General features: G+C 45.4%; 2 protein-coding genes across 6 annotated transcripts; both read left to right on the top strand.

Annotated features, from left to right (window-relative positions):
- The first annotated feature begins 12,864 nt into the window (after window positions 1–12,864).
- Window positions 12,865–18,463, top strand: LOC100170248 (hexose transporter). 5 transcript variants are annotated; one of them, XM_020549424.3, is made up of 15 exons: window positions 12,865–13,126; window positions 13,248–13,515; window positions 14,264–14,375; window positions 14,564–14,631; window positions 14,859–14,991; window positions 15,077–15,176; window positions 15,315–15,427; window positions 15,654–15,747; window positions 15,842–15,995; window positions 16,638–16,784; window positions 16,862–16,935; window positions 17,026–17,114; window positions 17,207–17,321; window positions 17,726–17,759; window positions 17,857–18,463. In XM_020549424.3, exons 2-14 carry the CDS (start codon window positions 13,278–13,280, stop codon window positions 17,744–17,746), a joined length of 1,458 nt encoding a protein of 485 aa, XP_020405013.1. In that variant the 5' UTR covers window positions 12,865–13,126; window positions 13,248–13,277; the 3' UTR covers window positions 17,747–17,759; window positions 17,857–18,463. The 5 variants fall into 5 exon arrangements, with proteins under 5 accessions (XP_020405013.1, XP_020405014.1, XP_008671998.1 ...); XM_020549425.3 differs by lacking the exon at window positions 17,726–17,759 and having other exon boundaries at window positions 14,837–14,991; XM_008673776.4 differs by lacking the exon at window positions 17,726–17,759 and having other exon boundaries at window positions 12,913–13,126; window positions 13,212–13,515.
- Window positions 18,464–22,711: 4,248 nt separating this feature from the next.
- LOC103649828 (uncharacterized) lies at window positions 22,712–23,861 on the top strand. Its single transcript, NM_001364399.1, has one exon. The coding sequence runs from the start codon at window positions 22,894–22,896 to the stop codon at window positions 23,533–23,535; it is 642 nt and encodes a 213-aa protein (NP_001351328.1). The 5' UTR covers window positions 22,712–22,893; the 3' UTR covers window positions 23,536–23,861.
- The last annotated feature ends 134 nt before the right edge of the window (window positions 23,862–23,995 follow it).

Here is a 23,995-nt window from a genome sequence, read left to right on the forward strand (position 1 = left end):
GAAAAGCCCACTACAAGCCACGGGAGCACTTCATCGGAAGAGTCCCACACCAAGAGGAAGGAGAAGAAGAAGAGCTCCTCCAACAAAGGGAAGGAGAAGAAATCTTCTTCTCACCACAAAGAGAAGAAGGAGAGATCTTCCTCTCACAAGCCACATCGGAGTGGGGACAAGCACAAGAGGATGAGGAAAGTGGTCTACTACGAGACCGACACTTCATCAACATCGACCTCCGACTCCGATGCGCCCTCCGTAACTTCTAAACGCCAAGAGCGTAAGAAGTTTAGTAAGATCCCCTTACACTATCCTCGTACATCTAGACATACTCCATTACTTTCCGTTCCATTAGGCAAACCACCAACCTTTGACGGTGAAGAATATGCTAGGTGGAGTGATTTAATGAAATTTCATCTAACCTCACTCCACAAAAGTATATGGAATGTTGTTGAGTTTGGAGCACAGGTACCATCCGTAGGGGATAAGGATTATGATGAGGACGAGGTGGCCCAAATCGAGCACTTCAACTCTCAAGCTACAACCATACTCCTCGCCTCTCTAAGCAAGGAAGAATACAACAAGGTGCAAGGGTTAAAGAATGCAAAGGAGATTTGGGACCTCCTCAAGACCGCGCACGAGGGCGATGAACTAACAAAGATCACCAAGCGAGAAACGATCGAGGGGGAGCTCGGTCGCTTTCGACTTCGCCAAGGGGAAGAGCCACAAGACATGTACAACCGGCTCAAGACTTTGGTGAACCAAGTGCGCAACCTCGGGAGCAAGAAGTGGGATGACCACGAGGTGGTTAAGGTTATTCTTAGATCACTCATTTTCCTTAACCCCACTCAAGTTCAATTAATTCGTGGTAATCCTAGATATACTCAAATGACCCCCGAGGAAGTTATCGGGAATTTTGTAAGCTTTGAATGTATGATCAAGGGCTCCAAGAAGATCAACGAGCTTGATGAACCCTCCACGTCCGAAGCACAACCGGTGGCATTTAAGGCGACTGAGGAGAAGAAGGAGGAGTCTACACCGAGTAAACAACCAATTGACGCCTCCAAGCTCGACAATGAGGAGATGGCTTTAATCATCAAAAGCTTTCGCCAAATCCTCAAGCAACGGAAGGGGAAGGATTACAAATCCCGTTCCAAGAAGGTTTGCTACAAGTGTGGTAAGCCCGGTCACTTTATCGCTAAATGTCCATTATCAAGTGACAGTGACAGGGATAACGACAAGAAGGGAAAGAGGAAAGAAAAGAAGAGGTACCACAAGAAGAGGGGCGGCGATGCCCACGTATGCCGCGAGTGGGACTCCGATGAGAGCTCCACTGACTCCTCCTCCGACGAGGACGCCGCCAACATCGCCGTCACCAAGGGACTCCTCTTCCCCAACGTCGGCCACAAGTGCCTCATGGCAAAGGACGGCAAAAAGAAAAAGGTTAAATCCAAATCCTCCACTAGATATGAATCCTCTAGCGATGATAATGTTAGTGGTGAGGAAGATAACTTGCGCTCTCTTTTTGCCAACCTCAACATGCAACAAAAAGAGAAACTTAATGAATTGATTAGTGCCATTCATGAAAAGGATGACCTCTTGGACACCCAAGAGGACTTCCTTATTAAAGAAAATAAGAAGCATGTTAAGGTTAAAAATGCTTATGCTCTAGAAATTGAGAAATGTGAAAAATTATCTAGTGAGCTAAGCACTTGCCATGAGACAATAGACAACCTTAGAAATGAAAATGCTAATTTATTAGCTAAGGTTGATTCTCATGTTTGTATCGTTTCAACTTCTAATCCTAGAGATGATAATGTTGATTTGCTTGCTAGGATTGAAGAATTGAACATTTCTCTTGCTAGCCTTAGAAATGAAAATGAAAAATTGCTTGCTAAGGCTAAAGATTTTGATGTTTGCAATGCTACTATTTCCGACCTTAGAAGTAAAAATGAAATATTGCATGCTAAGGTTGTAGAACTAAAATCTTGCAAACCCTCTACATCTACCGTTGAGCACACTTCTATTTGTACTAGATGTAGAGATGTTGATATTAATGCTATTCATGATCACATGGCTTTAATTAAACAACAAAATGATCATATAGCAAAATTAGATGCTAAAATTGCCGAGCATAACTTAGAAAATGAAAAGTTTAAATTTGCTAGAAGTATGCTCTATAATGGGAGACGCCCGGGCATCAAGGATGGCATTGGTTTCCAAAGGGGAGACAATGTCAAACTTAGTGCCCCTCCTAAAAGATTGTCCAACTTTGTTAAGGGCAAGGCTCCCATGCCTCAGGATAACGAGGGTTACATTTTATACCCTGCCGGTTATCCTGAGAGCAAAATTAGGAAAATTCATTCTAGGAAGTCTCACTCTGGCCCTAATCATGCTTTTATGTATAAGGGTGAGACATCTAGCTCTAGGCAACCAACCCGTGCCAAGTTGCCTAGAAAGAAAACTCCTAATGCATCAAATGATCACACTATTTCATTTAAAACTTTTGATGCTTCTTATGTGCTTACTAACAAATCCGGCAAGGTAGTTGCCAAGTTTGTTGGGGGCAAACACAAGGGCTCCAAGACTTGTGTTTGGGTACCCAAAGTTCTTGTTTCTAATGCCAAAGGACCCAAAACCGTTTGGGTACCTAAAGTCAAGAACTAAAATTGTTTTGTAGGTTTATGCATCTGGGGGCTCAAGTTGGATACTCGACAGCGGGTGCACAAACCACATGACAGGGGAGAAAAAGATGTTCTCCTCATATGAGAAAAACCAAGATCCCCAACGAGCTATCACATTCGGGGATGGAAATCAAGGTTTGGTCAAAGGATTGGGTAAAATTGCTATATCACCTGACCATACTATTTCCAATGTTTTTCTTGTAGATTCTCTAGATTACAATTTGCTTTCCGTTTCACAATTATGTCAAATGGGCTACAACTGTCTATTCACTGATGTAGGTGTCACTGTCTTTAGAAGAAGTGATGATTCAATAGCATTTAAGGGAGTGTTAGAGGGTCAGCTATACTTGGTAGATTTTGATAAAGCTGAACTCGACACTTGCTTAATTGCTAAGACTAACATGGGTTGGCTCTGGCACCGCTGACTAGCCCATGTTGGGATGAAGAATCTTCATAAGCTTCTAAAGGGAGAACACATTTTAGGATTAACAAATGTTCATTTTGAGAAAGACAGGACTTGTAGCGCATGCCAGGCAGGGAAGCAAGTTGGAGCCCATCATCCACACAAGAACATCATGACGACCGACAGGCCGCTTGAGCTACTCCACATGGATCTATTCGGCCCGATTGCTTACATAAGCATCGGCGGGAGTAAGTATTGTCTTGTAATAGTGGATGATTATTCTCGCTTCACTTGGGTATTCTTTTTACAGGAAAAATCTCAAACCCAAGAGACCTTAAAAGGATTCTTGAGACGGGCTCAAAATGAGTTCGGCTTAAGGATCAAGAAAATAAGAAGCGACAACGGGACGGAGTTCAAGAACTCTCAAATCGAAGGCTTTCTTGAGGAAGAGGGCATCAAGCATGAGTTCTCTTCTCCCTACACCCCACAACAAAATGGTGTAGTGGAGAGGAAGAATCGAACTCTATTGGACATGGCAAGGACCATGCTTGATGAGTACAAGACTTCAGATCGGTTTTGGGCCGAGGCGGTCAACACCGCTTGCTACGCCATCAACCGGTTGTATCTACACCGAATCCTCAAGAAGACATCATATGAACTCCTAACCGGTAAAAAGCCCAACATTTCATATTTTAGAGTCTTTGGTAGCAAATGCTTTATTCTTGTTAAAAGAGGTAGAAAATCTAAATTTGCTCCTAAGTCTGTAGAAGGCTTTTTACTAGGATATGATTCAAACACAAGGGCATATAGAATCTTTAACAAGTCCTCTGGACAAGTTGAAGTTTCTTGTGACATTGTGTTTGATGAGACTAACGGCTCTCAAGTAGAGCAAGTTGATCTTGATGAGATAGGTATTGAAGAGGCTCCGTGCATCGCGCTAAGGAACATGTCCATTGGGGATGTGTGTCCTAAGGAATCCGAAGAGCCTCCAAATGCACAAGATCAACCATCCTCCTCCACTCAAGCATCTCCACCAACTCAAAATGAGGATGAAGCTCAAGTTGATGAAGTAGAAGATCAAGCAAATGAGCCCCCTCAAGATGACGGCAATGATCAAGGGGGAGATGCAAATGATGAAGACAAGGAGGATGAACAACCAAGGCCGCCACACCCAAGAATCCACCAAGCAATACAACGAGATCACCCCGTCGACACCATCCTCGGCGACATTCATAAGGGGGTAACTACTAGATCTCGTGTTGCACATTTTTGTGAGCATTACTCGTTTGTTTCCTCTATTGAGCCACACAGGGTAGAGGAAGCACTACAAGATTCGGATTGGGTGGTGGCGATGCAAGAGGAGCTCAACAACTTCACTAGAAATGAGGTATGGCATTTAGTTCCACGTCCTAACCAAAATGTTGTAGGAACCAAGTGGGTCTTCCGCAACAAGCAAGACGAGCATGGTGTGGTGACAAGGAACAAAGCTCGACTCGTGGCCAAGGGTTATTCACAAGTCGAAGGTTTGGATTTTGGTGAAACCTATGCACCCGTAGCTAGGCTTGAATCAATTCGCATATTATTAGCCTATGCTACTTACCATGGCTTCAAGCTTTATCAAATGGACGTGAAGAGTGCTTTCCTCAATGGACCAATCAAGGAAGAGGTCTATGTTGAGCAACCTCCCGGCTTTGAAGATAGTGAGTACCCTAACCATGTCTATAAGCTCTCTAAGGCGCTTTATGGGCTCAAGCAAGCCCTAAGAGCATGGTATGAATGCCTTAGAGATTTCCTTATTGCTAATGGCTTCAAAGTCGGCAAGGCCGATCCTACTTTGTTCACTAAAACTCTTGACAATGATCTGTTCGTATGCCAAATTTATGTTGATGATATTATATTTGGGTCTACTAACGAATCTACATGTGAAGAATTTAGTAGGATCATGACACAGAAATTCGAGATGTCTATGATGGGGGAGTTGAAGTATTTTCTAGGATTTCAAGTCAAGCAACTCCAAGAGGGCACCTTCATTAGCCAAATGAAGTATACTCAAGACATCCTAAGCAAGTTTGGAATGAAGGATGCCAAGCCCATCAAGACTCCCATGGGAACAAATGGGCATCTCGACCTCGACACGGGAGGTAAGTCCGTGGATCAAAAGGTATACCGGTCGATGATAGGTTCTTTACTCTATTTATGTGCATCTCGACCGGATATTATGCTTCCCGTATGCATGTGTGCAAGATTCCAAGCCGACCCTAAGGAATCCCACCTTACGGCCGTAAAACGAATCTTGAGATATTTGGCTTATACTCCTAAGTTTGGGCTTTGGTACCCTCGGGGATCCACTTTTGATTTAATTGGTTATTCGGATGCCGATTGGGCGGGGTGTAAGATTAATAGAAAGAGCACATCGGGGACTTGCTAGTTCTTGGGAAGATCCTTGGTGTCTTGGGCTTCAAAGAAGCAAAATTCGGTCGCTCTTTCAACCGCCGAAGCCGAGTACATTGCCGCGGGTCATTGTTGCGCGCAATTGCTTTGGATGAGGCAAACCCTGCGGGACTACGGTTACAAATTAACCAAAGTCCCTTTGCTATGTGATAATGAGAGTGCAATCAAAATGGCCGACAATCCTGTCGAGCATAGCCGCACTAAGCACATGGCCATTCGGTATCATTTTCTTCGGGATCACCAACAAAAGGGGGATATCGAGATTTCATATATTAATACTAAAGATCAATTAGTCGATATCTTTACCAAGCCTCTTGATGAACAAACTTTTACCAAACTTAGGCATGAGCTCAACATTCTTGATTCTAGGAACTTCTTTTGTTAATTTGCACACATAGCTCATAAGTATACCTTTGATCATGTCTCTTTTATATATATGCTATGACTAATGTGTTTTTCAAGTCTATTTCAAACCAAGTCATAGGTGTATTGAAAGGGAATTGGAATCTTCGGCGAAGACAAAGGCTTCCACTCCGCAACTCATCCTTCGTCGTCACTCCGAGCCGCTCTCTATCCTTGGGGAGAGAGCAAGGCAAAAGGCCTCCTACTTTGGTATAATCTTCACTCTTTTAGTTATGACCAAAGGAGGAGAAAGTAATTCCAAGGGCTCTAATGACTCCGTTTTTTGGCGATTCATGCCAAAGGGGGAGAAAGTATTAGCCCAAAGCAAAAGGACCGCACCACCACCAATTTCAAAAACTTAGTGTTTTCCAAGAGTATTTTTCAATTGGTATCTTATTGAGTTCAAAAGGGGGAGAAAGTAGTATTTCAATTTGAATCATCAAAACCCTCTTGAACACTAAGAGGATGATTTCATTTAGGGGGAGTTTTGTTTAGTCAAAGGAAAAGCATTTGAAACAGGGGGAGAAAATTTCAAATGCCTTGCAAAATCTTACTCATTTACCCTTGACTATTTGCAAAAGAACTTTGAAAAGGATTTACAAAAGAGTTTGCAAAAACAAAACATGTGGTGCAAGCGTGGTCCAAAATGTTAAAAATGAAAGAAACAATCCATGCATATCTTGTAAGTATTTATATTGGCTCAATTCCAAGCAACCTTTGCACTTACATTATGCAAACTAGTTCAATTATGCATCTCTATATTTGCTTTGGTTTGTGTTGGCATCAATCACCAAAAAGGGGGAGATTGAAAGGGAATTAGGCTTACACCTAGTTCCTAAATAATTTTGGTGGTTGAATTGCCCAACACAAATAATTGGACTAACTAGTTTGTTCTAGTGTATAAGTTATACAGGTGCTAAAGGTTCACACTTAGCCAATAAAAAGACCAAGAGTTGGGTTCAACAAAAGAGCAAAGGGCCAACCGAAGGCACCTCTGGTCTGGCACACCGGACTGTCCGGTGTGCCACCGGACAGTGTCCGGTGTACCAGAGGACTCCAACTCGAACTCGCCACCTTCGGGAATTTCCAGAGGCACTCGCGCTATAATTCACCGGACTGTCCGGTGTACACCGGACAGTGTCCGGTGTGCCAAGGAAGAGCGGCCTCAGGAACTCGCCAGCTTCGAGAATCTCCAACGGCTAGTCCGCTATAATTCACCGGACATGTCCGGTGTGCACCGGACTGTCCAGTGCAACTCCGGGGCAACGGCTATCTCCGCGCCAACGGCTACCTGCGGTGCATTAAATGCGCGCGCAGCGCGCGCAGAAGTCAGGCGTGCCCATACTGGCACACCGGACAGTAAACAGTACATGTCCGGTGTGCACCGGACATCCAGGCAGGCCCACAAGTCAGAAGCTCCAAACGGTCGGAATCCAACGGAACTGGTGACGTGGCTGGGGCACCGGACATGTCCGGTGTGCACCAGACTGTCCGGTGCGCCATCGACAGACAGCCTCCACCAACGGTCAAGTTTGGTGGTTGGGGCTATAAATACCCCAACCACCCCACCATTCATTGCATCCAAGTTTTCCAGCTTCCAACCACTATACAAGAGCTAGCATTCATTGCAAAGCACACCAAAAGAGATCAAATCCTCTCCCAACTCCACACAAAGCTTTAGTGACTAGAGAGAGTGATTTGTAGTGTTCATTTGAGCTCTTGCGCTTGGATCGCTTCTTTTCTTTCGCATTCTTTCTTGTGATCAAACACTCACTTGTATTTGAGGCAAGAGGCACCAATCGTGTGGTGGCCCTTGCGGGAAGCTTGATTCCCAAGTGATTAGAGAAAAGAAGCTCACTCGGTCCAAGGGACCGTTTGAGAGAGGGAAGGGTTGAAAGAGACCCGGCCTTTGTGGCCTCCTCAACGGGGAGTAGGTTTGAGAGAACCGAACCTCGGTAAAACAAATCCGCGTATCTCACTTTATTATTCGCTTGCGATTTGTTTTGCGCCCTCTCTCGCGGACTCGATTATATTTCTAACGCTAACCCGGCTTGTAGTTGTGATTATTTTTGAGAATTTCAGTTTCGCCCTATTCACCCCCCCTCTAGGCGACTTTCACCTGTCCCATCGCATTAACTCCTTGGCAGGGCAAACGACACCTCCGGCAGGAGAAGCAGGCGCCGTTTCGTCTCCGTCATAATGACCGCATCAAAAAAGGTGTGCCACCTTATTTAAATTCATGTCCTTTTTCTTTCCCTCTCTCTCTCTCTTGCCACAGGGACCGGGAAAGGGGGATATTTCGAAAAAGGATCCTTCCCAGCAAAGGAAACGGGCCCGAGCCCTCCTACTGATCAGGGGTTCGAAGGTTGCGCCCTCCGGGGTTCGGCAACCGCCCCAGAGCACTCGGGCTCCGTGCCCTTTACTGATCAGGGGTTCGAAGGCTGGCCCCTCGGAAGGGTTCGACAGCCACCCCAGAGCACGCAGAGTCAGGGATGACCCTGGGTACGTCTGTTACATGGCCGAGGCTCGGGCTACGCTCCCGAGGTACCCTAGGACATTTCCGAGACCAGCAGGAACGATTTTGTAACGGAATCCCACCGGAGGGAGGCATCGAGCCCTCGGACCCTATCGAATGGGTCCAGGTCCGGCAAATCACCTACAGATACTTTTGGAGCGCGCCTCTGGGCCACTAGCCGACCCTTATCGAACGGGGCTCGAGCGTCCACTCGGATCACCCATTAGCAACTCACTGGAAACACCATGTTCGGTACCCCCTGAGGGTAACATGGCGCTTTTCCCCCCTTCCTCCTTGCGGAAAGGCGACGAAGGGGCGTACAATAAAAGTCGAGACGGTCCTTGATCGTCCTCTCGCTCCGTGCAGAGGCTCGGGGGCTGCTCTCGCACCAGGCTACGGTCGAACTATTGACCACGTCAACAAACCAGCGTGAAAACTCGAAACCTGACCGTGCACTCGGGCTACGACCAGGCCGCATGAACAACAAGGCCGACCAAGGCATCGCAAAAAATTAAGACCTCAGAGGAGTCAAACCACTCCTCCGAGGCCTCGGGGGCTACACCCGGCGGGTGCGCTCACGCGCACCCACCGGAACAAAATGTAACCGAGAAGGGCAGGTCCCCTTGCAAAAATCCGGCAGAACCTCCAAGCGAGTGCCCGCACTCCCTTTGAGGCTCGGGGGCTACTGTCGGGTACCGTAATTAGGGGTACCCCCAATGCTCCTAAACACGGCCGAAAAACATCTTCAGAACATACCATACACGGCTGATAAAGCGCGGTCCAAGTCAAGGCCACGCCTACCAAGGGACGCGACCTCATCCGAGCCCAGCCTCGGGCGGGAACAGTAGTCCCGGACGGATTCACGCCTCGCCCGAGGGTCCCCTCAGGCGATGAGCGCACCCTCGGCTCGCCTGAAGCCTAGCTTGGGCAGACTTTGTCGTGCAACAACCTTGGCCAAATCGCCTTACCAGCCGACCTTATCGCATGCACATTTAATGCGGGGATCGCCTGACACCTTATCCTGACACGCGTGCCTCAGTCGGCAAGGTCGAAGTGACCGCAGTCACTTCGCCCCTTCACTAACCGATCTGACTGGAAAACAGCGTTGTTCGCCCCGCTCCGACTACTGTGCCAACCACCAAGATAAAACGGAGTCACGATCTCCCACGAGTTCGGCCTCGGGCACAACAGGGAGCCTCGCCTCGCCCGACCTCAGGCCTCGGCCTCGGCCACAGCCTCGAAAGAAGATCTCTGCCTCGCCCGACCCCAGGCCTTGGCCTCGGCCTCGGCCTCGGCCTCGGGAGGAGTCACAACCTCGCCCGAGCCCAGCCTCGGCCTCGGGAGAAGTCTCCGCCTCGCCCGACCTGGGCCTCAGACCGACTGCGCTACAGGGGATACATCATTACCCTACTCCTAGCTAGCTGCCTCAGACTACGAAGGAACAAGCCCGGTGTCCCATCTAAGGTTACTCCGGCAACAGTTAATGATGGTTCCCCGCGTGCGCCCATGACGTCGGATCGCTCTCAACCCCCTACGGAAGCAAGACAACGTCAGCAGGATCCATGCCGCGCCGACAGTTGTGCTTCTACAGGGCTCAAGGCACTTCTCCGATGGCCACGCTAGCTCGTGTACAGGGCTCAAGGCGCTCCTCCGCCAGCCACGATAGCACATAGCTACACCCCCCCTTTACAGCTGGGCATCTCCTTGTATCTATAAAAGGGGATGTCCAGGGCCTTCCTAAGGCACGTCGCGGACACACGTTGCAACACTGACAACGTTGGTCGCTCTCGCCCTCGCTCCCTCGCGCGACGCTTGTAACCCCTACTACAAGCACCCCGGTGCGAGATAACATAAGCCACATTTCCCTCTTCTGTTCCATCTTGCATCAACCCATCTGGGCAGGGACACACAACAACAAATTTACTGGTCGGTTGACGGTCCTCGCGGGTCCGAAACGCCGACAAAATACACAAGCAAAAATCCAACATGATGCAAAGTATATTTTATTATCATTATTATAAAAATATTCATAGTTACTACTCTACTTAAACAAATAATATGCATAAATAGGGAATTAAGTGATCAGGAATTCCACCATATATATTATTTAAGAAAATAGTTTAAGTGCATATTCAAAAATGAATATTTACTATTTATTTAATTTTAGTAAACAAGTTTCATTTCATAACTTTATTAAAAGACACTTTAAAGTTTAAATTTCTAAAGAATTTTACTAGGTCCCAAAATTAGGATTTTTTGGGTGTTACAAGTACCAACCTCTGGACGAAGGTTTTCTTAACTCATCGTTTATGAATGGAGGTAGTACAAGATAAGTACAAATTCAGCATACACATTTGTTTCTTTCGGTAAAGGACCTCTAGGATGAGTGAATATTGAAGTGCCTTCCTATATGAGATTGGTACCTAAAAGTGCCTCCTTATTCATCTGGCAAATAATTAAAAAATACAAATGAATCACGTTAGCTGCTCTTGTGCAATAATTCAGTATATCTTATGGAAGAACAATGCTAATTATTTCGAACTAGTTCCCTCCCAGAAACCTGAATGCAGTTCACTTGAATGGTCAGCTCCATATGCACCTGAATGCAGTGCAGGAAGTGATGGGCTGTTTCATTGAAGTTTGTCACACGCCTGACGAGAAATCATAAACTGTAACATTTCAAGATAAAATGTATGCATGGCATAGCTGTATCGAATTCACAATATATTTGTCCACGATCTTGCTACCAATTTGAGACATTATCTGACAAACAACTTCAGGAGCAGGTTCAGTAAGCTAAACAAAAAAATTCTTCAACATCATCTTCTATGCATCTAGGTAAGCAACACAGTGTTGTGATGTACTGTAAAACAATAATTTTATCTTAGCAAAATGTTTCAAAAGAAGTAATTATATTAACCAAGTCAATAGTTTCCATATTGTACTCTAAATTTATTTTTGAAGAGCGAGTGTGCAATGATTGAATGTGTAGCTATAAGCTATCGACAAAAAAAATTGCACTCACCATCATCACCAGTTTAATAATTAGTTCTACAGATTAATCTAATAGGCTACAAGAAGCAAAAGCAAATCAGACATCCACCGTCTCCACTCGAGATTTTAGATCTAGAAAATTTGTACCTCGGAAGGCAGCCCCGGTCCTATGATTTTGAGGGCCCCCATGCGAGCTCATTGTGATATGTCTTCTATACTGTATAAATTTTTATATATATAAACAATATGGGTTAGTTTTACTTGCAAAAACATAAATAAATACACTGATATATATTGAATTTAATATGTCTGATAATTATCGAGAAATAAAGTCGACCAACAATATATTTAGTGTTAGTTTGACAACCTCATTTTTCTAAGAAATTCCTATTTTTCATTTGAAAATAAACTAATTTCCTGTAAAACTCATTTGTTTCGTTGCAATTGAATTTAATTCTAATAATTATAATTTCGATAAAACTAATTAGGCTACGAGTATATGACATGCGATCGGCGACGATAGTGAAAAAGAGACTGGTTCTGTGCAGCGGTGTAACAGACCTTTAACCAACGCTTTAGTCAGACATGTGCGTCGTCTGTTCTACTTCTATATAATTTAGTAAGATAATAATTTAATATTAATCCTACTATTTTATTAGATATATTGAACCCCTTTCTTTCGTGGACCCACCGGCAGTCGCCTCCGCTGCATGGCCTTAGGGCCGGCCCTTGGGAAGGCTCCTCCTCCATCAGAATCCAGAGCTCCATCACCGGCCACCTGCCATGGCAGGATCCTCCAGTCGAAGGAGACATCCCTTAATGTACAGTCCTGACGAGAAACAACAGCATCCCTTCCGAAAGCATCACATCGCCCGCCACCGCCTCCTCAAACGCCGCCTCCTCCTCTCTGGGTCACCGCTGCCGCTTGCCACCTCGACCACGACAACTGCACAGGAAAAAGAACACGGGGAGTACGTACGGATGGGGGAGAAATGCTCACGCGAAAATTTGTGGGAGATGAGGTCTCCAATTAGGACCCGTTCGGTAGACATGGAAGGGAGGACCGTAATTGTTCCTACCTAGATTACTTCTCTAATTTGTATAAGTTTTAATCAACAGGAATAATTCTTGGTGCATTCCGGTAGAAACGAACGGGCCCTTAGGGATGTGGATTTTTTTTGGAGGGGTACAGGAGCTGTTGGTTGGAGCAAGCAAAATTAGTTTTTTTTCTCTAATATATGTTTTGGGGTAAGTTTGTATTTTTTTAAGTTGTTTTAAGGTAATTTGGTTGAGTGAGTTTTGTAAAATTTAAAATTGATGGATTATATAGTGGTCTAGATATAAATAGAGATAGAGGTTTTATAGAACGCTGGATGAATATATTTTTAAAATAAAAATTATGAAAAATGCATATTTTATAATTTTTATCGGGCTAAAACAAGTTTTGTGGTCCCGCATAAAACCAGCCCTTTTTATTTTCCTGATGACAAAATTCTCGAAAAAAACTAAAAAGTGGGGGAAGGAGAGGATTCGGCAAGTTCCGGCCTCATCCGCTGCTTTCCTCGCAACTATCGGATCTTGCGAGGCATCGTCCTCCTATCCTATAATCGCATTTCGAATCGCAAACGGAGACTTCGCCCCTCTTCACAGATTCTAATCGAATTTGCCAATCTGCAAGCTAACGTAGTACGGCTACTAGTACCCACTATCACTAGTCAACTCAACGCTAAATTTTGGCGATTTCTTTAACCTTTTTTCTAATAATATATAGGTGATTTTCTGTGGTGGTGGTGATGTGCGATCGCAGGAACAATCACCAATCACCATCCTTAAGAAGATGATGCGATGCACTGTAACGGGCGGCGGGTGCGTTGCTTCGTGGATTGGTGATCGGAGGTCGCCGGCGGTCAACCCCTTCAGCGTGCGGATGTCGACGGGCAACGGTGGGTGGTGCGGCGGCCTGAGGTCGCGGGCGGCGGAACTCTCCGGCCTCGAGATGGCCCATCTACGTGGCGGCATCGGGGGGCTCTTCCGCGCGAGCCCGCGCTATGGGCGCTTGCAAGCCACGGCCGCAGGTGCGTTTCGAGCTACGGATTGATCGACGCGTCCGAGTTGCGGATCGATGCTGTTGGGGTTGGGGTCACGAACTCACGCTTGTGATACTGGGCCTTTGGTCCTGGGAGAGGAGGTACTGTAACGGCTAACTGCAGTTAGATTTTGTGCCAGCTGCCAGGGGATCGTGATATTGGATTCAGAGGTCGATGAATTTGGTAGTGCATGTTTTATGATAAGCACATTTAGTTGTGTTTGTGTTGGGAATTCATGGAAACGTGATGCATTCCACCATCTCAGTAAGCTGATGCAATCGTCCTGGGTGGTGGTTGGTTGGGGACCTGACGTACTTATTATTTGATTCAACATACACATAATATTTGGTATGGTCCTTCTAAACCATGTGGCGGCATTGATTCTGAGGTGAATTCATCTACTATGACTGCAAATTTTATGTGTATGTTGAATAGTGTTGTCTTAGCTTCAATTGTTTGTTTTTTAAAGAAAGCCACTAGTATTGCCGCTCACAATTAAACTGAGGCGCTTATTAGAAACCTGAGAAAGTGGATAAGAATACTTGCAGAAGAGGAATCTGCATAATTATAGAGTCCATGTATTTTGTGTGACCCATAACCTAAGGTGATGTGTAGATTACTTTATCACCTTCAGTGTTGCAGATAATGTTCATGTGCACTTAACTTTCTACTACAAATTTAAATGGCAGATGGTGTTTAGTCCCTGCTGATCTCTCGCTTTGACTACCTTATACAGTTGACCCTGAAGATATTCCACTGGAGAAGGTTCAAGTTAAATCCTCAGGACATGTTATGCCATATGTTGGTGTTGCTTGTTTGGGGGCTATTCTGTTTGGTTATCATCTTGGGTATGTACTTTATCACTACTACAAGATGATTGTTTCTTAAACACAATTGGATAAAGCATAATTTACTGCATTTTAATTGATGAAAATGAATAACAAGCTGAAAATAAAATAGTTCCATCTTTTCTGCACTTATCTTGTGAACACAAAAACTGTTAGATAATACCAGGAATCCATTTCATGGAATGTAGTGTGGTCAATGGTGCGCTTGAATATCTTGCGAAGGATCTTGGAATTGCTGAAAATGCCGTCTTACAGGGTATGACATATTTTTACATGCTCAACTTACTCATACCTTTTCCCCGTGTTTGTAAAGGAACATCTAACACTTCGATTGACTGTGCAGTGCAATGCTTTCTTTGCCAAGGCATACAATAGGCATGTTTTCTAAAATAGTAGATAGATGAGTATATTCACTCTGATAATAGTTGCTTTGTGAGATATCTTTTTTCCATATGCTTCAGTGGACATCTGCTTATTGCTCAGGATGGGTGGTTAGCACATCCCTAGCTGGTGCAACACTAGGTTCCTTTACCGGGGGATCTTTGGCAGATAAATTTGGGCGGACAAGAACATTCATCCTGGATGCAGCCCCACTGGCTGTAGGTGCATTCTTGAGGTGTGTTTTGAACTATTTAGTTGCAACTTGTAAGTATACACTGTTATCTTATATGAAACTGACAGTCTGACACAAATATCTGTAGCGCAACAGCTCAAGATATCCGCACCATGATTATTGGTCGGTTGCTTGCTGGAATTGGTATTGGGATCTCATCTGCACTTGTACCCCTTTACATATCTGAGGTTGTGATACGATGAAACGACAGTTGCTTTGTTCAAAACCTGATGCTGTTGTGAAATGCTACAGTTACTTCTGTCTTTGTTCAATAGCTACTGCATGCATTGACGAACATCTCCAACAAATGAACTTGTACTTTGCAGATATCACCAACTGAAATTCGTGGAACACTTGGTTCCGTTAATCAACTTTTTATCTGCATTGGAATTCTTGCAGCTTTGTTAGCTGGATTGCCTTTGGCAGGAAATCCTGCCTGGTAAGTTTTATATTAGCTTGTTCATTTGTTTTCCGGCTTCATTTTACTTCTTATTAACGGAAGCAATATTGAAATTTTAGCAGTGGAAGAACGACACATTTTTTTATTCAACCTTTCTATCCTATAAATTACATCTAGATATACAATTCATATGTTATGGCAACAAATTCCATATGATATATGGATTATATCCATGCTCTTGTAATTTGTATTTGTATTTAATCAGGTGGAGGACAATGTTTGGAATTGCTGTAGTTCCATCCATTTTGCTGGCTGTAGGAATGGCCTTTTCGCCTGAAAGCCCTCGATGGCTATTCCAGGTTTCTGTTTGCAAATTCTTTGAACATACTGTGTACTTTGGCCTCCAAACTGTGGCACAGTACTCAAGATTTACTTTTATGACATCAACTGCAGCAAGGAAAGGTTATTCAAGCAGAATCGGCTGTAAAAAGACTATATGGAAAAGAAATGGTTACCGAAATTATGTATGATCTGAGAGCTAGTGGCCAAAGTTCTTCTGAGACCGAAGCTGGCTGGTTTGATCTTTTCAGCAAGCGTTACTGGAAAGGTAGTTTTGTTTTGACAGTTTCAGAATTGGCAATTTTGGATCCTTAATAATTGCATGATGAATACTCTCTGATTATTTTCTCTTGTCATTCCATTCTATTGCTAGCACCATCCAATATCTAATATCTGACGCTTTACCAGAAGCTGATGGTTCTTTGAATTCCAAAGATTTTCTATGGGATGAAAGTGGTTTGGTGCATAGCAATTGCTTAATTTAAGTCATGACTACGGAAACAAAAATGTGTATTCATTACTTATCAGGAAAATAAGTATGCTAATGGATTTTATGCTATTACATTTGCAATGGCCTTGTGTTTCATGCACATATGTGTCACTCGTAGTTACATCTGAACAACCTAAATGACTTCCTCCAGTCACCAAAAAGCGATGTTCTGGACATTGATAGTCCCTGAAGACACAACTTTGACTACTAGTTTGTCCTTTACAACATTGAGAAACCATAGCAAAATTGTACTGACATTTTTTTACACCTATAGCATTTGTAATATCAATTACATGTACACAAAGTAATTGTTGACAAAAGTTTTGATATGTTGATTGCAAACAACCTAAAACGTCAAAGAATTGATACTATGGTGGAGACGCCACAAGACATGTTTTCTGATATATCTTTCATTTGCAGTTGTGAGTGTGGGGGCAGCACTGTTTTTGTTCCAGCAGCTTGCTGGTATAAACGCTGTTGTATATTACTCTACATCGGTGTTCCGTAATGCAGGCATTACATCTGATGTTGCTGCTAGTGCTCTTGTTGGAGCAGCCAATGTTTTTGGTAAGTTTACTGTTTTAGTATAAGATTTTAATATTGACAGAACATGTTTTCTGATCGGGGTATATATTTACTTGTAGGCACCATGGTTGCATCTTCTCTAATGGACAAGCAAGGAAGGAAAAGCCTTCTGATGACAAGCTTTTCTGGAATGGTAATGCCCTTGTGTTCAACAAATCATGTGTTTATTTTCTCTCTCAATCAGCAAATGGAGGGTTCATATTCACTTTTTTCTCCCTTGAAGGGTGCTTCAATGCTACTCCTAGCATTGTCCTTCACCTGGAAAGCTCTGGCACCTTATTCTGGTATTCTTGCTGTTGTTGGCACTGTTCTGTAAGTTGTTAATGATTCATCTTGTTTGGTCTTTGCTGATTCTATTTAAATGTATAACTTGAATGTTTGACATAACTGGAGTATTTGTGCAGGTATGTGCTGTCTTTTGCTCTAGGAGCTGGTCCTGTTCCTGCCCTGCTTCTTCCTGAAATATTTGCCTCCAGAATAAGGGCCAAGGCTGTTGCATTATCTCTAGGCATGCACTGGGTGAGTCACAACTGTTCATACATACGCTAATACCAAATGCATATAATTGTCCTAAGTCCCCAATCACATTATGTTTTATTCATTGTGGTATATCTTGCCTTGTTTTTCTCATTCCACTACATAATTTGTGACACATGATTTTGCATAAGACAAGGTAAGATAATTGTTCTGGTGAAAATAGATTGATTGAATGTTTGGGCATGTTAAGTACTTAAGTTCATTTTATTATCGTCCTTGATTAATATCGATTGCTCTAGTAGATAGGTTTAGTTTGAACTTTGAAGGCATTACTAGTAAAAAAACATTAGCTATTTCTCATTCGCTCCATTAAAAATGTTTTATCCACCTGAGGTGTGTTGGTCAATATTTAGATTTTTGAAGCTTTTACCCTTAATTATTTTCAGACTTCTAGATTCTATATGTAATCCTTTATAGCTGGTAAGACGAACACTACCATAATTAAGTAATTAACCTTGGCTTTACTTACATATACCATTGAGTCCTTCACCTGGTTCCTGGTTTTCTTTTTCTTCAGGTATCCAACTTTTTTATTGGCCTGTACTTCTTGAGTGTTGTCAACAAGTTTGGGATCAGCAATGTATATTTGGGATTTGCATCAGTGTGCGTCCTTGCAGTTCTCTACATAGCTGGGAATGTGGTCGAGACCAAGGGGCGATCACTTGAAGAGATTGAACGGGAACTAAGTGTAGCAGAATGATGTGCTTTTGCTAGTCATGCTGCGGCGCCGTTTTGGTGATTTTGAGAATGCAACCAAGCACACAACCGAGCATCCTTGGACCTGGAGACTTTCTAGTTTCATGTAGCAGTTACCAATCAGATTCAGAAACAATGAACTCGTCAATGTTTCTGGAGATAAGTTTTCATTTTTTGTTCTAAAATTTCTTGTTTCTCTTGTATAGGAGACTTTGAGATAGTTTCAGCTCTAAAGACGTGAATATGGAGCAGCTCCGCTAACGAATCTAGGATTCACTAGTAAAATGTTTAGCTATACACTAGCTCTAGATTTACGAAACAGAGGTCTCCCTTGGAATGACTTGTTTTGCTCTTGATGTTGGCTGACATATCCTTCGAAGCAATTTGGAGTAAAAATACACAATGAAATAACTGCCATGTTCTCAATATGGACTATATAGGCCTATGCCGTGTGTGCATTGTTTTCATTATACTCAATTTTCTTCTATCTCCTTACTATATTTTCCCATGGTGTGTAAGGACATGCAAGACGTCCGGCCGTTGTCGGGTGCGGCCAGACCGCCGGTTGCGGCTATATCCACATAAGGTCTTGTTTCGTTACTCATGGATTGGATGAGATTGGAAAAAATTAAGGAGTTTAATTTACTTAGGATTTAAACTCACCCAATCTCACTCAATCCACAAGGGTTGAGAGCTAACCGAACAAGCCCTAAGTAAATTACAGACAGAGGATCCTGCGGGTAAGGACATAGGGAGCTGAACCCCTATGTTGGATCTGCCCCTTATTATAGAGTAGTGTCCGAAGAATGACCTCGTATTCCTAGATCTGCCGGTCAGAGAGTGTGCTGAGGAAAGGCGCTCCTAATCGTTGGAACCCGTTAGTCAGTTGAGAGAGGCAGGTGCGTCAACCATGAAAGGACCCGCCCTCGGTCGAACCCCGTGGCACCGAGTTCGGGGTCGGGCGTGTCGGAAGAGATCTCGCGTCCGGTCCTGGATTGGCCGTATTAACCACGTCTAGCACCGAGCCGTAACATGGGCATCGATCCGCTAACCACGCATGACCTACGGGCCCCTCGGCTCGCATAGCACTCATGACCTACAAACCCTCGGTCTGCGACACACTTATGGCCTATCTAACTAAGCCTGAGTGTGCTGACCTTACGCAGGGCACTACACGACAGGCCTCGCCGAGCACCAGGCTATGGAGCTAGGGGTCGGCACAACCATAATGATGACGCATGAGATCATCGCCGCCCCCACGTCATCCGCCACAATAAATACGTGACAGCCAAGCGGGCCCCACGAGTACGTGTGGCCTCACCTGGGGTAAAATGCTGGTTTTACCCTTGCCCTACGTCTCTTTCCAAGGAAAGCCACCGCTGGTCGACCCATATCCCGGTCTATAAAACGAAGAGAGAGCTCTTGGACACAACCGCACGCCTTCAGACGGAAACGAACCCACAAGGGCGAACAGGAGGAGGAGCGCCGACGAGGACCTGGAGGTCGGAGCCTCGTCAAGCCAAGACTTAGCTAAGACTTCATCTTCTAGCTTCTAAGCTTCACTTCCACCCCGATAAGATACATAGGAGTCTCTCCTCTCTCTCGACTGCTTGTAACCCCTACTACGAGTTTGATTATCAATGGTGCTAGTAGCGCAAGTTACCGATGACTGGAAGTAGGGACATTCTACCCAAATCAGTATAAATCTTGCGCTCTCCGTACACGCCCTCCGGAGCCTGGAACGAGTACAATAAATTTACTTGTCGAAGCGAGGTACAAAACACCGACAAGTAGTAATTCACAATCCATCACCCATAAATAATGATCATTTTGATCAAACAAATCGATCCACGGAGCAAAGTACAAGGTGATTAGGCAAGTCTAGATTTGTCACAAGACAGAAAACCTAGTAATTCAAGAAATATCAGCTAGTTTTGTTGATCAAAGTGTCCCCAATTACGAACATAGTTTAGAAAACATATCTGAGTACTAAGTTCGGTTGGGGGCAAGGCAGGAGAATAGCTGCAGCTGCAACCTGCCGTCGATCCCAAAATGGCCTCCTGAGCGATTTTTTTTCTTCAAAAACTAAAGAGAGTTTCAGATCAAAGAGTAAGGTAAAGACGAAGCCATCTTTACAGCAACTTCTATCAAAATGCCGGTACATAGCCATGAAAAAGCAACAAAAAAAAGGCAAGGCAATATCAGAAAAGGAATTCTTCGTTGCCTAGAAAAGACATACATGAACATCATTGACGGTCACCTCATTTGTCTTCATATATACTACATCAGACCATGTGCCATGTACTATCTATCCAGGTATATCTAACCATAATCCATGGTTTTGAAATAATCATGTGGACGGTTAGTGCTCATTAATTTTGTATTAAACCACTTTTCCATTTTCATGATGTCCTTTTTAGGTGCTTGTGGGGGTCTTGAAAAAACTAGATGACATATGTTCTCGATTCTACAGGCAAGATGGTCATTTCGAAAATAAATAGAGACTGATCAAATGGAAGATTATTTGTCAACATAAAGAATATAGCGGATTGGGGGTAGCCAATCTAGCCATTAAGAACATTTACTTAGCAAATTGCTTTTTAGATTATTCAATGAAGATGGTACATTGGTACATGGCGGAAAATTGTTCAAAATAAATATTTAGGATCCAAATCGCTTACGCAAGTCGTGGGAAGACCAAGTGACTCATATTTTTTGTATGGGTTCATGAATATTAAAGCAGAATTCTTGAGATGGGGCAGGTTTAGAGGAGGCGATAGTCATGCGACCAGGTTTTGGATTGACCGATGGATACCATTTTCCTAATCTTTTTAATATTGTGCTTAAAAGGAACGCTTTAGTCAAGGATGTTATGAATGGAAATATATCCAACCTATCTTTCATAAAGCTATTGTTGGGGTAAAATTGGTTGGGTGGCAGTATTTATCAAATTTAATGGCATTTGTTACTTTAGGACAATCGAGAGACAAATTCTTTTGGGCACTGAAAGGGAAATTGCCTCAACATTTTCTATAATCGATTTTGGTGTTTGACGACCATCACAAACCTTATGGACTAACTAGTTTGTCCAGTTAATCATTTGTCAGGTGGATAAGTTTATCTACAACTATTCTAAGTCGACTGTCCGTAATATTCCGGACAGGAGAAGATTTTTTGGAAAAACACCTATGCGCGGACCGTCCGCGACACCAGAGTGTGCCTCGGACAGAAACACTGAAAAAACACAAGTTAACACTACCGACTGTCCGATGGAGAAGCGAGCACCGTCTGAGACCAAGCACGGACCGTTCGGCCTCAGGCGCGGACCGTCCGATCGTTGTAAAACCAGAAAAAACTCGAAGGTGACGTGTTCGGTATAATTCATTTTAGCGTCCTCGCGGACCGTCCGGGGTGCACGACCGGACCGTCCGCGAGTGCTGTATCTGACATCTGACGATGCATTAAATGCTCTATAGCCGTTGACACAATTCCGGAAAATTCCGAGACACAATTCCAGAAAATTCCGAGACACAAATCCGGTAATTTCCGACAAAAACCGGTAACCGAAGGAAACGGTCGGTAAAACACCACGCCGATTTCGATAGAAAATTCCGAAAACCGATTCCGTTTTTGAAAAATACCGTTACCGGTGAATCCGATCGAAAAATTTCGAAATCAATTTCCGGAATACTGAAAAAATTTGAAACCGTTTTCATCCCTAGCAGCAGTCAAGTAGGCAGCGCGAGTGTCGCGGACTTTTGCAGGCGTGGATCCTACAGTCGCTTGCAGGCATGGAGACTGGAGATGACGTGACAACCTGACGCCAAACGTGGGTGGAACGGAGGTCGGGGAGCGGCTGGTTTTAGGGTTTTTAGGGTCGAAAAAGGAAAGGGGGAGGGAGACTGACTTGAGGCAACGGCTAGCCTCGGTTCGAAGCGCGAAAAGAGACCGGCCGCCAGCTCAGAGCACGGCTCGGGCTCGCCGCTCGCCACTGATCCGACAAAAAAAACCACCGCCCACGGCCAGCGCTTTCCAGCTGCGAACCCCACCCACCAGTCCGCCACTCAATCGACCACGGCAAGGAGCGCGCGCACGGCGCGCCCCTGCCCTGGCTGCTCCAGTCGGTCGCCATCGGTCGGTGTGGTTTGCACGGCGATCCGTCTGTTGGTTCCTACCACTGCTGCCAGCCGCAGCACTTGCTCCGGCTACGTACGTACACCGTGTAATGGTAATCATGTGGATCAACGGTTTTCGCCGTGTGCTAATCACGGACCAGTGGCCCCTACGCGGTATACGAGCAGAGTGTTGAAAACCGATTGACGAGGCAGGATATTAGCTACTAGGATTCTGCGAACGCGTACGCCGTGGCGATAGTAAATACCATCTGTGCTTTGCTAAAAACTTGAATGAATGCGGCGACCGGCGAGGCTACGAGATCGCGATCAGATGCACCCGAAATGATGTAATAATGGTGATGGCCAGCGAAATCCGGATCCAGGAAAGAAAAACATCATTTCAATGCGAGTTAATCCCGATCCTGGTAGACATTATCGAAAAGGCTGCACACCACGATTACTCTGCCGACTACTTAACTTTCCTCTGTACGCACGGCACGATCCATCCATCCAGCGGCAGGGCAGGGCAGCGGCTGCACAGGAGCCGTGCCGTGCCGTGCCGTGCCGCTGCACCCCAAGCCCCACCACCGTCCACCACCATAAAACACCCGCACACCACCACTCTCACTCTCGCAGTCGCAGCAACCAACTCGGTCGGTCCGCGCCCGCCCGCCCGCCCGCCTCCGTTGGCCATTTGAATGTGAGAAAGAGAGGGACCAGTGATCCGTCGTCGGTCGCCGGCCATGCCGAGATCCTCCTCCAGCCCCGGCTCCGGCTCCAAGCGCATCCTGGGGAGGGCGATGGCCGCGATCCTGGCGCTGCCGCTGACCCCGATCACCAAGGCCAAGCTCGGCCTGCTGCTCTTCAAGAAGCGCGCCTCCGCCGCCGCGGGCAGGCGCCGCTGCTACAAGCCGTTCCGCCACTACAACTACGCCTACGTGGGCGAGTACCAGTTCTCGCCCTCCCGCTCCCCGCTGCTCCCGGCCCCGCCCCCCGGCGTCACCACCTGGCGGAGGGCCGCCGCCGCCGCCGCCAGGAGGCGCCGGGGCAGGGCCAGGATGGTCCTCGCCTCCCTCTTCTGTGGCGGCGGCGGCGCCGACGAGCTCGACGTCGCCGTGCTGGACGGCCTCGCGCGTCGCACCGACGGGCGCGCGGAGAGGGACCAGCTGGTGGTGCTCGCCCCGGCTCTCGAGTGGGCGCGCGGCCGCGACGACGGTGCAGCCTACGCCTGCAGCAGCAACGACGAGGATGAGGAGGTGGCGGTTGTGGACTACGGGGAGGAAGGCGACGTGGAAGTGGACGACCGCGCCGAGCGCTTCATCGAGCGGTTCTACCAGGAGATGAGGCTGCAGAGGCAGCGCTCTCTGGTCCAGCGCCTGCTCTAGAGACATTCGTCCGTTGCTGCTGCTTCAATTCCTTGGTCGATCGGGCAGAACCAGTCGTGGTTGTCGCTGCTATCTTAGCTGCACTTCGGTTAAATCTCTCCGTATCTTGCATTTGCGTCGTTCCATGTTTTTTTGCTTCTCATGTGGCAATTCTCTTGTCTGTGGAAGGAGACATTCGTCTCCCCTGCTGTTGTACTGTTACTTCTAGTCCTTACCTATATAATCCATCCTTGTGTTGCAATGTTCATTTTTTTTTGGGGGGTAGTGTTTTGAGTTTGTACAATTATTACAAAGCATGCGTGCTACACACCTGTTTCTATTAGCACAAAATGCCAACTTCTGATTTCAAAATCGACATCGTGGATTCTTTAATTCGGAACTGGAAAGGAGCGGCTACCAGAGCAAATCATGGAAAACGATCAGGATATATAATGTGGGGATGACAAGTCGAAGAGCAGCT

Source organism: Zea mays, chromosome 3 (genome assembly GCF_902167145.1).
Source record: "Zea mays cultivar B73 chromosome 3, Zm-B73-REFERENCE-NAM-5.0, whole genome shotgun sequence".
In the NCBI taxonomy this organism is placed as follows: Eukaryota; Viridiplantae; Streptophyta; class Magnoliopsida; order Poales; family Poaceae; genus Zea; species Zea mays.

Bases quoted from the DNA above. Each gene is read 5' to 3' on its own strand.
- LOC103649828 (NM_001364399.1), top strand. From the start codon at position 22,894: ATGCCGAGATCCTCCTCCAGCCCCGGCTCCGGCTCCAAGCGCATCCTG.
- LOC100170248 (XM_008673776.4), top strand. From the start codon at position 13,278: ATGATGCGATGCACTGTAACGGGCGGCGGGTGCGTTGCTTCGTGGATT. The intron at 14,632-14,858 runs GTATGACATATT...CTTATTGCTCAG, and splicing joins TGAAAATGCCGTCTTACAGG to GATGGGTGGTTAGCACATCC. The intron at 17,322-17,856 runs GTGAGTCACAAC...CTTTTTCTTCAG, and splicing joins TATCTCTAGGCATGCACTGG to GTATCCAACTTTTTTATTGG.